This window comes from Salvelinus alpinus, chromosome 24 (assembly GCF_045679555.1).
Source record: "Salvelinus alpinus chromosome 24, SLU_Salpinus.1, whole genome shotgun sequence".
Lineage (NCBI taxonomy): Eukaryota > Metazoa > Chordata > Actinopteri > Salmoniformes > Salmonidae > Salvelinus > Salvelinus alpinus.
Window position 1 is genome coordinate 26,461,000 of NC_092109.1, and position 13,532 is coordinate 26,474,531.

Consider the following 13,532-nt stretch of genomic DNA (forward strand, 5'->3'; position numbering starts at 1 on the left):
TCTGATCCTACTCCAGGCCAGCAGCCTGGGAGGACTAAACACTATAGTTCAAAACATCTTGTAACGCTTCTGCAGTAAAATATCGTACACCCAAGTACTTCTCTGCAGCTGCCACCACAACATATATTCTCTGTGATTTACATTCCATTTCTGCTGTACAATTGACGACCATGGCCATGAACGCCAAAAAAACAACCTCCCTGAAAGACATTATTCCCATCCCTCTCTATTGGACTTGGCCTACTCACAAGGATCTTCTTAGAATCCCTCACCCTGGGCCCCATCTTCCTCTACTACTCTTCCTCTACACCTTCTGCACTACTGTGATCCTGGCACCCTCAACCTGCCTTTCTCTCACCAGACACCTCTGATCTCCAGTACCATGGGTACCCCTACAGTTTATACACACAACTTCTTCCATCAATACTATACACTCCTTTGTCTCATGTCCGCCTGCACACTTCTCATGTCTAAGAATCTCCCTCCTACACACTGATGCTTCTACTACCATTCATTTTATTAAAATCTGATTTTAAACCTAATCCTAACCTCAATCCTAACCTGTTTTCATGAATTTTTACGATATAGCCAATTTTCACTTTGTGGCTGTGGTAACTAGTCAAAACCCTGAGGACTGAACACAGTCAAAGGTAGTCTATTATATTGACAAGATAGTCAAGTGACTGCTCCAACAATGGAAATAGATGTCCTCAAAGATGTAAGATTAGGTGGGACCATTCTAGCCAATGAGAGGGCAGATACGAATGTGAACAACAGGCCATAGAGATAGAGGACTCATCTTTGTATCTGTGCCATTATGCTGTCTGTGACAGCATGGGCAGCACCATTGAAGCTATCTTTATTTTAAAGTAATACATTTTCTTCTTCATTGGCTGATTTCTCCCAACTCATAGGAATCCTCACTCAGTTGACTACTTTAAAATGGCGGAAGCCCTCAATGGCAATGTTCATGCTAAAATGGGTTATATCCATGATGAATCTTCTATCTAGCTCTATGCCAATAGGCATTAATATTAATATGATATTAAGTTTTTTTTTTTTTTAAGTTAAGAAATGCCACATGCGTCCATTTATATCAGTGCATTCCTAACATCCAAACCATTACAAAACGTATATTCAATCAAATAACCCTCACATGGCAAATTGGCAATTATATTTTTTGTTGACCAAATTTGACACTATCATTGACCTCCATACAAAAATGCCTAATTTTGTAGGCTTATTTTCGTGGGCAGATTTTGAGCTGAAATACTTCAGTAAAAGTGTGAATGGACATGGCATCAATCTGAAGAAAACTTTAATCCACACAGGAACTTGTAAGTCAACTACCTGGAATACCTATTGTATTCATGGCATATTAAATTAGATATATTTACAAGATCTAGAAAATGTCATTGATTAGTCTGTATTCATGGTATTGAACATTGACTCTTTATTTGCTGGCATTTGTGCATCACATCCAAAAACTAGTTCTAAAAAAGGATTAAGATCCTAGCTTCTTAAAAAGACATAAATAAATACATGTAGCTAAATGACATGAATCATGATGATACCAGTAATCCATTTACCAACTAGCAAATAAATTGCACCTCCCTTCACTACAGACACAATCCAGACGGATCAACAGTCCATGGTCAGAGTCCAATTAATGTCTACAAAAATTATAATTTGAGCTTCAAGTCAACTTCAGTGGATGTCCTTAACCACCAACATTTAAACAAATATTTCAAGCCTGTGCAATTTGTCTTGGTGTAAGTATCTCCTAACATTTGGCATCGTCAGAGTAATAGTTATCAGTGAAAATGCTGACTTTTATTGTACAATCATTTCTGCATTGTTCTTTGAAAAGTGCTCTGTGGCAATGTCCTCTGCAAAAATTCGTAATTGATCTGTCATATTTTATCCTCCCCGAAATGCCACAAGGAGTGTATAATGGCAAAACCAGAGGAACATATGTTCTACAAGTTTACAATTCATTAGACAATACTATTTCTTCAGAGTTGTATTCATGTGGATAAGCACTGTGAAAAACTGCACAATTAGCAGCCATGGCATTCACATTTGTCATTATCGGGAAGAAATTGTTATGGCACTAGAAATCAGGATATTTGATAAGACCTCCAGTCCTTTATGTTTTGAATCTATATTTTTTCTTCTTCTGTACTTTAAAGTTGCCTCGGATGAATATGAATCAAGTAATAAATTAACTTTGAAAAATAATAATAATAATTTTCTACAAAAAGCTAATAAAATGCTCAAAGCCACCAAATTGACTTAAAGTGACCACTATATGAGATGCATCAATTCATCCAGAATATTACAAAGTACATATCAACAGACCTAGATGAAAGTTTTTGAATCCCACTCAATTGAGGTTAGCTGGATATGGACGCAATGATGATGTAAGGAAGTCAGTGCAGCCAATAGTGTCAAAAGTCATATGCTGAAAGACTTTGCTACAAGTCATCCCACCACTGCTCTGCAGTTTCTCCTCTTCATCAGTATGTCATCTTGCTCTAACTCAGAGCATCCTTCCTGGTACATGTTTTCCTATTCAAATCCAGTGAATCTGGTTGTTGCTGGTCACAGTAAACCGTCCTGCTCAAAGACTGAGGGCAGGGCAGAGAAGTCGAAGGGGGCAAACTTGATACCCGCCCCATGATAGAACTTATTCTGGAACTCCACCCTACAAAGGAGAGCATTCACATATGTAAATAACCAGTATGAATGCATGCATGAATAAATGACTGAGTGAATAATTAGAAGAGAGTTAAAGATGAAAAAAAGTATACCGAGTAGGTGACCACTGGGGAATGAGAGAGTATGTGAGAGTGGATGAGTGATTAACAGAGAGTGATTGATTGACTGACAGAATGAGTCATTCAGTAAGGCATCATTTGGTTAAGTATAAAGATAGACTCACCAGTGCAGCCGGAGGGCATGGAGGAAGGCGGAGAGCCCTTCCATGACCAGCAGGATGGACACAGTGAGCACAGCGAACAGGCTGAACACTGGTACCAGAAACAGCACCCCCAGTCTGGAGGTCATCCTCAGGCCCAGACGCATCACCATGGCCCACAGCACCTCGGAAAGCTCTGACAAACATATAGATGGACACACAGTAAGAGGGAGATTTATGAATCAATATCTGAACATGGAGACAGTAATTGATAGTAATTGCCCCCCTGTGGCCTTTTAAAGGTGTAGTGAGTACGATCCTTACGAGCATGGGCCAAACTGAGGGCCCAGAGACGTAGGTAAGACGCCGTGTTGGAGATGCAGCCCAGGCAATACTCTATGGTGTGGATGGCCTGGTGCAGGAACACATCCCCAAAGTCAAACTGAAAGATGTACAACACATTGACTAGATAGAAAGGCAACAGTGATGACTGAAATCCAACTGCTCTTACTCAAATATTTATATGAGATGTATGTACAGTTGCGGTTTTGACCTCCTTAGGCTGGGTGTCCCTGCTGGTCATGAGGTCATCAAATCCCTCTTCCTCATCATCAGCGTAAGCTGGTGCTTGGGACATATCATCCTCACTCACACGCCGAACTCTCTCATAACCCTAAAATACAGACAAGACATTAAAATGCACATATATTATTCACTAAAAACACATGGGTAACAAACTCATGACACGACTCTTTCCACCATACTCACCCTGCGCAATCGCAGGCTCTTCCCTCCACGGTGCAGCCAGTAGAGGTAGACAGGTTTTCCTATCAGCAGCACAGGCACACACAGCAGAGCCACCACCACCAGGAAGACCTGCAGCCCAGTCTGTGGAGCAAAATACACAGGGTCAAACACAGAGCCACATGTACAGAGATGGTCAAAAGAGACATTCAGAGATTCAGATAGACATGCTGAGAAAACCCAGAGTCAGGGGGGACACTCTGAATCATGACTCCGTCACTAACACCCACCTGTCCGGGGTAGAGAGGGGTGTTGTCCCCTCCCTGCATTAGGAACATGTTGATGAAGTGGATGAGGATGCTGGGGGCCAGGCGGGAGTCACGTGCACCAAACGCCAGCCACTTGTAGATGATCATGAAGACCAGGTAGCCAAAGAGACACAGCAGGAACAGCAACTCAGGGAGGAACAGCAGGTAGATGTTGAACCTCTGTTTGAAGTGCCTGTATAAATGGAAGAGAAGAGGGAAGGGAAGGGGAAGAACAAATTTATATAAATGTAGAGGAACTCTTTCTGATGTTTTGTATTCCACAGTAGTAACTACTGTTAGGATCCACTAACTGGTCACTCACAGATGGTTGAAAACACTGAGCACCACCCCAAAGCTCATGTGCATGACCCCTATGATGACAGACATCTTCATCTTGTAGGAGTTCAGGAAGGACAGGCGATTCACTGCCATGTTCCATATCTGTAGGTGTGATACAAAGCATAACATGAACATAACATCAGACAATATCAATACCTGTGTCACGTCTACCCCCCTCCCCCCTCCGCACTCAACGTCGCCGGTCTACTAACCACCGGTCCTGGCAACACATCATTACATCACCTGGCAACCATCCTTACGCACACCTGCGCCTCATCTTTAGGCACACCTGGACATCATCACTTCCCTGATTTATTTAGCATTCTGTTGTTGTTACCCATCAGGCGGTATTGTTTATGTGTTCATGTTCAGATGCTACGCTTGTTTGTGTATTCACTTTATGTTCCTTCGTATTAAACTCACAGACTGCACCTGCTTCCTGACTCCCTGCGTCTTCGTTACAATCTGGATATTTGAGATCAGTGAAAGGCACAAGGAAGGGTATAATTGTGTGTAGCATCAAACTATTTATTTGTGTCTGTGCATGTATACTCACAGGATCAATGCCAAAAGGGTATGGTCCAACGAAGACACCACTGACATTAGGATCAAGGATGAGCAAAGTATTTGTTTGGAGTGTTTCATTTCTGGAATAAAAGGTGAAGATGAGTACAATAACCTCAGCCAGTTACTGCTAAATGAAACTACACATTTACAGGTACACTACCGTTCAAAGGTTTGCGGTCACTTAGAAATGTCCTTGTTTTTGAAAGAAAAGCACAGTTTTTTTTGGGGTCCATTAAAATAACATCAGATTGATCAGAAATAAGGTGTAGACATTGTTAATATTGTAAATGACTATTGTAGCTGGCAACGGATAAAAAATAAATAATTAAGGAATATCTACCAGTCTCAACAGCGAAGAGGCGACTCCGGGATGCTGGCCTTCTAGGCAGAGTTCCAGTGTCGGTGTTCTTTTTCTTTGCAACTCTGCCTAGAATGCCAGCATCCCTGAATCGCCTCTTCACTTTTGACGTTGAGACTGGTGTTTTGTGGGTACTATTTAATTAACCTGCCAGTTGAGGACTTGTGAGGCGTATTTTTCTCAAACTAGACCCTCTAATGTACTTGTCCTCTTGCTCAGTTGTGCACTGGGGCCTCCCACTCCTCTTTCTATTCTGGTTAGAGCCAGTTTGCTCTGTTCTGTGAAGGGAGTAGTACACAGTGTTGTACGAGATCTTCAGTTTCTTGGCAATGGAATAGCCTTAATTTCTCAGAACAAGAATAGACTGACGAGTTTCAGAAGAAAGTTCTTTGTTTCTAGCCATTTTGAGCCTGTAATCTAACCCACAAATGCTGATGCTCCAGATACTTGTAAGGGGTGCGTAACTGGTGGCAGGGAAGTCAGACGCAGGAGAGCAGAACTAGGTAATAGCCGGAGCAGTTTAATTGCAAAACCAACGGCATAAAGAATAACAAACATGGGTACAAAACCTGTCGCGCACCAGTAAACATGTGCACAAGCACTTACAACAAACAATTCCACACAAAGACATGGGGGGAACAGAGGGTTAAATAGACAACAATTAATGAGGGAAATGAAAACCAGGTGTGTAGGAAAACAAGTGGAAAGTGGATCGACGATGGCTAGAAGACCGGCGACGCCGACCACCGAACGCCGTCCGAACAAGAAGAGGAACCGACTTCAGTGGAAGTCGTGACAATACTCAACTAGTCTAAAGGCCAGTTTTGTGGTTTTCTTTCAAAAACAAGGACATTTCTAAGTGACCCCAAATTTTTGAACGGTAGCGTACATTGACAAAAATGTACGTGCGTACTGTGCTTGTGCATGTTTTTGTGTGTTAGTTTAGACTCACGTCCACTGCTGATCTGTGAACATAGCCCTAACACTCCAGCCTGAGCCAAATATGTTGAGTGACTTGGAGAAGCAGTCATTGTAGATCAGCCCCGTGTACACAGAGAAAAGGCCCATCATTAGTATGATATAACGTCCCTCGAAGAACATTGTCCAGATCTGAGGACAACACAGAAACCAATATTAATGGAAATCTATCAATTTATGCAGCAAAATCAAGATGACCACAAAAACGCAGTCGAATGTGATAGAAATTTCTCTTTAAACGTTCTTACCTCATTATCAGAGCGCTTGCGCTTGTGGCTCTTCTCTGTCAGCACCATCCACAGGGCAAAGCATGCCATGACCATGCCGTGACCAAGGTCCCCAAACATGACCGCAAACAAGAACGGGAACGTAATGATGGTGTAGGGGGCTGCCAATCAGAGATAAACATGATCAGCATGGACAACTTTGCTGGCCTTCATTCAGTCCTATGTAACTTTGCTCAACCTGACCTGTCTGCATTACATGAAGTGGTTAGTCGTACTTCGTACTTTTGGATCCATGCTTTTTAAATCTGGAAGCTGATTTCATAGCTGAACCACTTACATATCTGTTCAATCTAACCCTGGAATGTAATGAAATTCCAAAGATCTGGAAATCAGCATTTGTCCTACCATTTTTAAAAGGGGGAGATCCAACTCTTTTAAATAATTATAGGCCAATCTCAAAGCTGTCACCCCTGGTGAAAATATTTGAAACCCTTGTAAGTGAACAGCTAAAAGAGTTTTTATTTACTAACTCTATTTTATCAATGTACCAATCGGGCTTCAGGAAGAAGCATAGCACAATTACAGCAGCCATGAAGGTTTTAAATGATATCACTGAAGCCCTTGACAAAAAACAGCACTGTGTCTCACTTTTTATTGATCTCTCTAAGGCTTTTGCTACAGTTGATCATGCTATACTAAGGCAGAGATTGTTGAGTGTAGTTCTTTCGGAGCATGCAGTTGCATGGTTTGCTAACTATCTGTCTGATAGAACTCAGTGCACTCAATTTGATGGGCTTATGTCTGTTAAATTGTCTGTCCTTAATGGTGTGCCCCAAGGCTCTGTACTTGGTCCTCTCTTATTCACTATTTATATAAATGATTTAGACAAAAATGTTCAAAATGCACAACTTCATTTTTATGCTGATGATACTGTTATTTACTGTTGTGCCTCGTCTCTTACAAAAGCTTTCCAGAACTTGCAAACTGCTTTTTATACTGTTCAACATACCTTGTGTCAATTGAAGCTTATCCTCAATACTGACAAAACTAAACTAATGGTGTTTTCTAATGCAAGAAATAGACCTCTGAACCTTTCACCTATTACTACCTGTCAGGGCAAGGAGATTGAGGTTGTAACCTCATATAAATATCTTGGAAATCTAATTGATGACGGCCTCTCTTTTACATTGCATATTCAACAACTTACAAAAAAATTGAAGCTGAAATTGGGATTTTATTTTAGGAATAAGGCCTGTTTTTCTTTTGAAGCCAGAAGGAGGCTAGTATCAACTACATTTATGCCTTTACTAGACTATGGGGATATTTTATATATGAATGCTTCCGCTCAGTGTTTGAGATCAATTGACATTCTTTACCATGGCACTTTGAGATTTATTTTAAACTGCAAAACCCTTACGCACCACTGCACTTTGTATACCAGGGTTGGCTGGCCTTCTCTAGTCACTCATAGGCTCAGTCACTGGTACAAAGTCATTTTGGGTTTACTACCTTTTTATTTGGGCATTTTTATTGTTCAGAAATGTGGTGGGTACTCTCTTCGTTCGCTGGACTTTATCCTGCTAACTGTTCCAAATGTCCAAACTGAATTTGGTAAAAGGTCTTTTATGTACTCTGCGCCATCGTCTTGGAACACCTTACAAAATAATTTTAAACTGGAAGAACTTGTCCCGATTGGTGTTTTTAAATCACTGATGAAGGATTTTGAGGCTGATTCCCTGACCTGTCAATGTTTTTAATTTGCTGTTTTTGATTTTGTTATACTCTTGTGAATTCAATGGTTTTTACTAGATTACTTGTAGTTTTTCATGTTGTCTGTCTGTAATTTTTGTAATGACTTGGTGCTGCCTATCTTGGCTAGGACGCTCTTGAAAAAGAGATTTTAAATCTCAATGAGCCCTTCCTGGTTAAATAAAGGTTAAATAAAATAAAAAATAATAAAAGTGCTCAGCTGAGCTTGCCTAAATATTGTGTCTGAAGTGTTCCAAACTAGCTTACCTGTAGGTCTGTCTGTGAACTGTATTTGTACTCACCTGGACTAACCTCCCTGTAGTCTCCAACCCCATAAGCCTCTACGATACTCTGAAAGCCAGAGGTGAACTTGTTTGTTCTCAAGAGCGTAGGCGGAGTGTCGTTGCTTGGGATTCGGTTTACAAAGGATGGTACAGTGGCGTCACCTTTTCTCTGATAAGGGAAAAATCCATGTATTACATTTATACACTACTGCCAGATTTGACTAAACAAACTGTATCTGTAGCAGGTTAGCATTTATTGGAATGACTCACGTACTGGAGGCAGCTCTGCAGAGTGGTGACTATCTGGCACAGCCACAGTCATAAAATCTGATTTTAAACCTAACCCTAACCTTAACCACACTGCTAACCCTAATGCCTAACCGTAACTTTAAATTAAGACCAAAAAGCAAATGTTTGTTTTCATGAATTTTTACAAAATGGCCAATCTAGTGGAAATCGATCAGGACAAGACTCATCCCAATAAATGTCGACGTGCGTATCTGTAGGACTACAGCATCCTCAACAGCCTCACTCACCGAGCCTTCCTCCAACGCCCCCCGCAGGTTGGTCAGGTCATTGACAGGGCACCACACCTCAGCTATGAGACACTTGTTGGTGACGTCAAAGCTACACAGGTTGAGGATGTGGTAGATAGCCTTCATCTTCTTCACCTGCACTACCCAGGTGAAGGCTGACTCTGAGGCCTTCTGCAGCACCTGCCTCAGGTACTCCTCAGTGCGGTGGAGCACCTGGTGAAGCCAGGGGACATTTACAAGATGTTGCACGTTCAAGCATTTGCATGTAGTCTTATTACTAGTGTTAATGCAAATCATCTAGCCATCCTCTGTCATACTTTGTTTGGGCTTTGCCTCAACATGACATAGACATAAAAAAACAGAGACATATACATACATTGTTTAAGTCCTGGATGCGTGTCCTTAGGCTGTCCATCACATCTGCCCTCTCCTCGTCGTTCTCAGGGTGGGGGTAAAGGTGACAGTGGTAACTGGAAGAAAATAATAAAAAATATAATTGTGGCCTGATACAGATCAATGACAGACAGGCTTGTCAAATGATGCAGATCTGATGCTGATAATGGATGATTTTGTCTGTTTTGTGAAGGCAAAAGTACACTTACCAATCACAGATCTTCTGGACCTTCTGTCCAATCTGGTCACCCCAGAATGAGATGAGGAACACCACATTTGTGCTGATCTCACCCTGAAAGGGACACACACATGACATGTATAGTATTCCTCTTATTATGACATTAATTGATATGGTGGACATAGCAATACGGATTTGAGGAATCTATCTATTTCTACTCACCGTGTCCAGGTCAGCGAGGCTCTCGCCCAGCTCTGCATAGCTGAGGATAGTGTAACCCTTACACACCCTCCACAACATGCGCTCAAAGGCCTCCACCTTCACCCGGTGGATTAGACCTGACACGAACCTACAGCCAAGAGGAATACTTTACTATTCAGAACTCAAGCTGATTCTGAATGTGATTAGCTACACATAATGTGAGTGTCTATTTCTCTGTTAAACTCACCCCAGCTTGGCTCCCAGTCTCTGCATACCAGTGCAGCCTGCAGAGTCTGACTCAATGGATTGGAACTCTTCATACTGGGGGCCAAGGGCCTCATGCTGCATACAAGGAAAGGCCAGGTTAGCATTATCAACACACAAACACCAGTAGCCTAGATTTAATTAAACACATTGGTAATTCTTTAAAAAATTGGTAATGATTAAATAAAATGGTATTTAAGTAGTTATTAAATGTTAATTTACTAGTTTATAGATAGTTTGTAAATCTGTACTTGCAAAGTTATTACATAATGGTTGAACTTCATTGCTACACCTATTGTCAAGTGTAGCCTATAATCTGCAAGCTAAAAACCATGCATCATAGGCTGTGGAATCACATGACCAAATTACATATTGTGTTCATTGTTCAAAGTCAGGTGACATTCATGCGCGTGGTGTGACCGTATCATGTCAGAACGGTCTCTGCTTCACCCTGTCTTATTCCAGGTTATGGGAACTCACATGGAGAGGACAGCAAGAGCCAAAATATGGTGTCACTGTCAACAAACAAATGCGTCTGGGAGGGCAATAGAGCAAAGGGTGAGTCTGATAAGAGTATGCGTTACTTAAATGGCATGAGGTAGTTATGAGGCGAGGTCATGTAATAGTAGAGTGTATGGTGTAAATAGACATGATAACCTGGCACTAACCCGGGAGCGGCTGTGTACGAAGGTGCGCGTGATCCTCAGCATGTGTGTGTACTCAGTCAGCTCCAGAAGATTCCGCTGCAGCTTCTCTTTGTTCCTGGCCACCTCACTAAGCTCCACCTCCAGCCTCTGGAGCTGCTCCTGGGGGACCACAGCAGACAGACCATACACAGTCAACTCCCCTTAACCACAGCAGAGAGACCACACACGGTCAACTCCCCTTGACCACAGCAGAGAGACCACACACGGTCAACTCCCCTTGACCACAGCAGAGAGACCACACACGGTCAACTCCCCTTGACCACAGCAATCATATGGCAATCAGTTCCCCTCAACCATTATTAACACAAAATCAATACCCTAAACCCTGCTCAATACTATCTTGAAACATTTACCAACTCAGCGATTCAACCTAAATACAGTGCACTCAATGGCAGTGCCCATCAACCACATCACTCACTTGTTTTTACATGACAAACAGCATCTCAGACCTACCATGATCTCAAGGACATGTTTGGGGGGAGGGGCGACTGGACAGATTTCGTCATCTTCTGGCACGGCAATATTTGCCTTTCGGATTTCCCTCAAAAGGTACCCTGTCCAAAGAAAAAAAAGGTGAAAAAATAGTTATTGTTTAATCAGTTAAACAAACACTGACTGAGCACATAAGAACACACAATCATTATGGGAATCTGTTGAAAGATCCACATTTAGAAAACCCAGACACGTTTGATCAAAACATAAAGAGGCCTTGCTAAAAATATTTGTGGAGGAATAACTGAGATCTATATCTAGCACAAAGCTAGTCTTTCACAGCAAAAACTATATATCATTAGCTGATAATACATTCTCCTGCTGTTGTCATCACTATATTTAGCATGACTTGTAATTCAATCCGACTGCATGGCTGTTACCAAAAGCAATCTGTCATTCTGTAGAGTAGACCAGAGCCTGATCAAACCCCACCAGTAAATCAAACGTATGGTGGTAGTAGTCCTGCTTTAGTGTCCATCTCAATGACCTCACCCAGAATTCTCTCCATCTCCTCGCATCTCTTGATTTCGCTGACGAAACGGCGCTGGAACGAGTTGACACTGGGGTTGAGCTGAAACCAGAGGAGCACAGTGGTTAGGTGACAGTGCCAGGTGGACCAATGCTCACACCATGGAATTCATCAAAAAGATGCCTTTCCAGTCCATTATTTTCTATTCTGCAGAATGTATCACTCAAATATCAACATTTAATTTTGAAAGATCGAAATCCATTGCTTTTAAAATTTAGGCCAGGTCAGTTCAATTAGACTAAACAAACCATGTGACCATGGTACCTGGGTAAGATGTTTTTGGAGCCCCCGAATCTAGTCAGACCACACAGCTGCATTGAGACCTCCATCAATACTACCAGCCAATCACAGAATAGGGGGAACAACGATATGTGATCCAATTAGGCTTTTAATGGTGTGCTTAATCAGCTTGTGCTACTTCTTTGACAAGTAATTGGTCAATAAGTATCACATTAACTGGACTGATAGACACACTTATGATTAATGATGATAGACAGACACATGTAGGTTGAATGATGATAGACAGGCACAAGTAGGATGAATGATGATAGACAGACATATGTAGGAAGAATGATGATAGACAGACACATGTAGGATGAATGATGATAGACAGACACAAGTAGGATGAATGATGATAGACAGACACAAGTAGGATGAATGATGATAGACAGACACATGTAGGATGAATGATGATAGACAGACACATGTAGGATGAATGATGATAGGCAGGCACATTTAGGATTAAGGACGGTGCACTGGCAGTCTTGTAACACACACATAGATGCAGACTGACAGACAAACAGACAGAGAGGTAGACAGACAGACACACAGAGAAAACGTTTGGTCCAGACATAATTGACAACTGACAGGTGTCTGTCGAGCCTATGTACAGACTTGCAATGCAATAATACCAGCACAAGTGTATATCAGTTAGGCCTGCTCAGTGCCTGTCAGTTGTCAATTATGTTGACAACTGACAACTACTTACATCTCGAAACTCGACCAGACCCATTTCTCCCAGCTCACTTATGCAATCGTATGCAGAACCGGACTGCAGAAACAACTGCACCAAACACATCTCCTCACTTCGGAACACCGAGCCCATCTTATCTGCCACCGGCACCTTGCTGACGAAATCTCCGGCCTAGGCCTATTAATTTACACTACGTGAACTGTAGCAGTTGCCTAGTTGCTTGCGTTCAATAAATCATAACAAAGCGACAACACAACTCTGTCGGTTTCTACTATGCCACGTTTCGCAATAACGTTCCCGAAAATTAATACATCGTATCGAGTATGAGCTCTCTCAATTTTGCTAAATTACTCTGCCTGGTGACAGTAGCCGTCTTAGTTATTTAATCGATAATAGCGCTCGAGTCCTTAGATCCCCTAAATTATGAATACACTATACAAAGAATACACAATAACCCACCCTAACCCTTCTATCGCTTTGCACCTATTTTATCGAGCGAGCCACATACTACGCGTCATCCTGTACCTTTAATAGCTGTCGCTATCACAACGAGTCAACTCTATCCCCGTCGCAATGCTGGGCAAGACTGCTCATTATGCAAAACAAAAATAATATATATATAAAATCAGTCGGCCATAAGATAATATCCAAAAATTATACATATAAATAAAAAGTACAAGTTAAACTGTGGGTAAATATAAATACAGCCTTGATCCCAGTACATCGGACACCTATAGCGACAGATTGCGCCTGGTTGCCAGATATTTTTCTTTCAACACTGATCT

General features: G+C 41.7%; 1 protein-coding gene across 4 annotated transcripts; it reads right to left on the minus strand.

The window, feature by feature from the left end:
• Positions 1-1,429: 1,429 nt before the first annotated feature.
• LOC139552432 (V-type proton ATPase 116 kDa subunit a 2-like) lies at positions 1,430-13,483 on the minus strand. 4 transcript variants are annotated; one of them, XM_071364178.1, is made up of 20 exons: positions 13,273-13,483; positions 11,738-11,816; positions 11,207-11,307; positions 10,715-10,852; positions 10,030-10,124; positions 9,804-9,930; positions 9,613-9,695; positions 9,387-9,480; positions 9,011-9,223; positions 8,493-8,643; positions 6,463-6,602; positions 6,189-6,346; positions 4,868-4,958; positions 4,295-4,413; positions 3,955-4,165; positions 3,689-3,808; positions 3,459-3,593; positions 3,245-3,362; positions 2,945-3,116; positions 1,430-2,707 (listed from the first exon to the last, which is right to left on the minus strand). In XM_071364178.1, exons 2-20 carry the CDS (start codon positions 11,751-11,753, stop codon positions 2,605-2,607), a joined length of 2,385 nt encoding a protein of 794 aa, XP_071220279.1. In that variant the 5' UTR covers positions 11,754-11,816; positions 13,273-13,483; the 3' UTR covers positions 1,430-2,604. The 4 variants fall into 4 exon arrangements, with proteins under 4 accessions (XP_071220279.1, XP_071220277.1, XP_071220276.1 ...); XM_071364176.1 differs by lacking the exon at positions 13,273-13,483 and adding an exon at positions 12,763-13,266 and having other exon boundaries at positions 3,474-3,593; XM_071364175.1 differs by lacking the exon at positions 13,273-13,483 and adding an exon at positions 12,763-13,266.
• Positions 13,484-13,532: the final 49 nt, after the last annotated feature.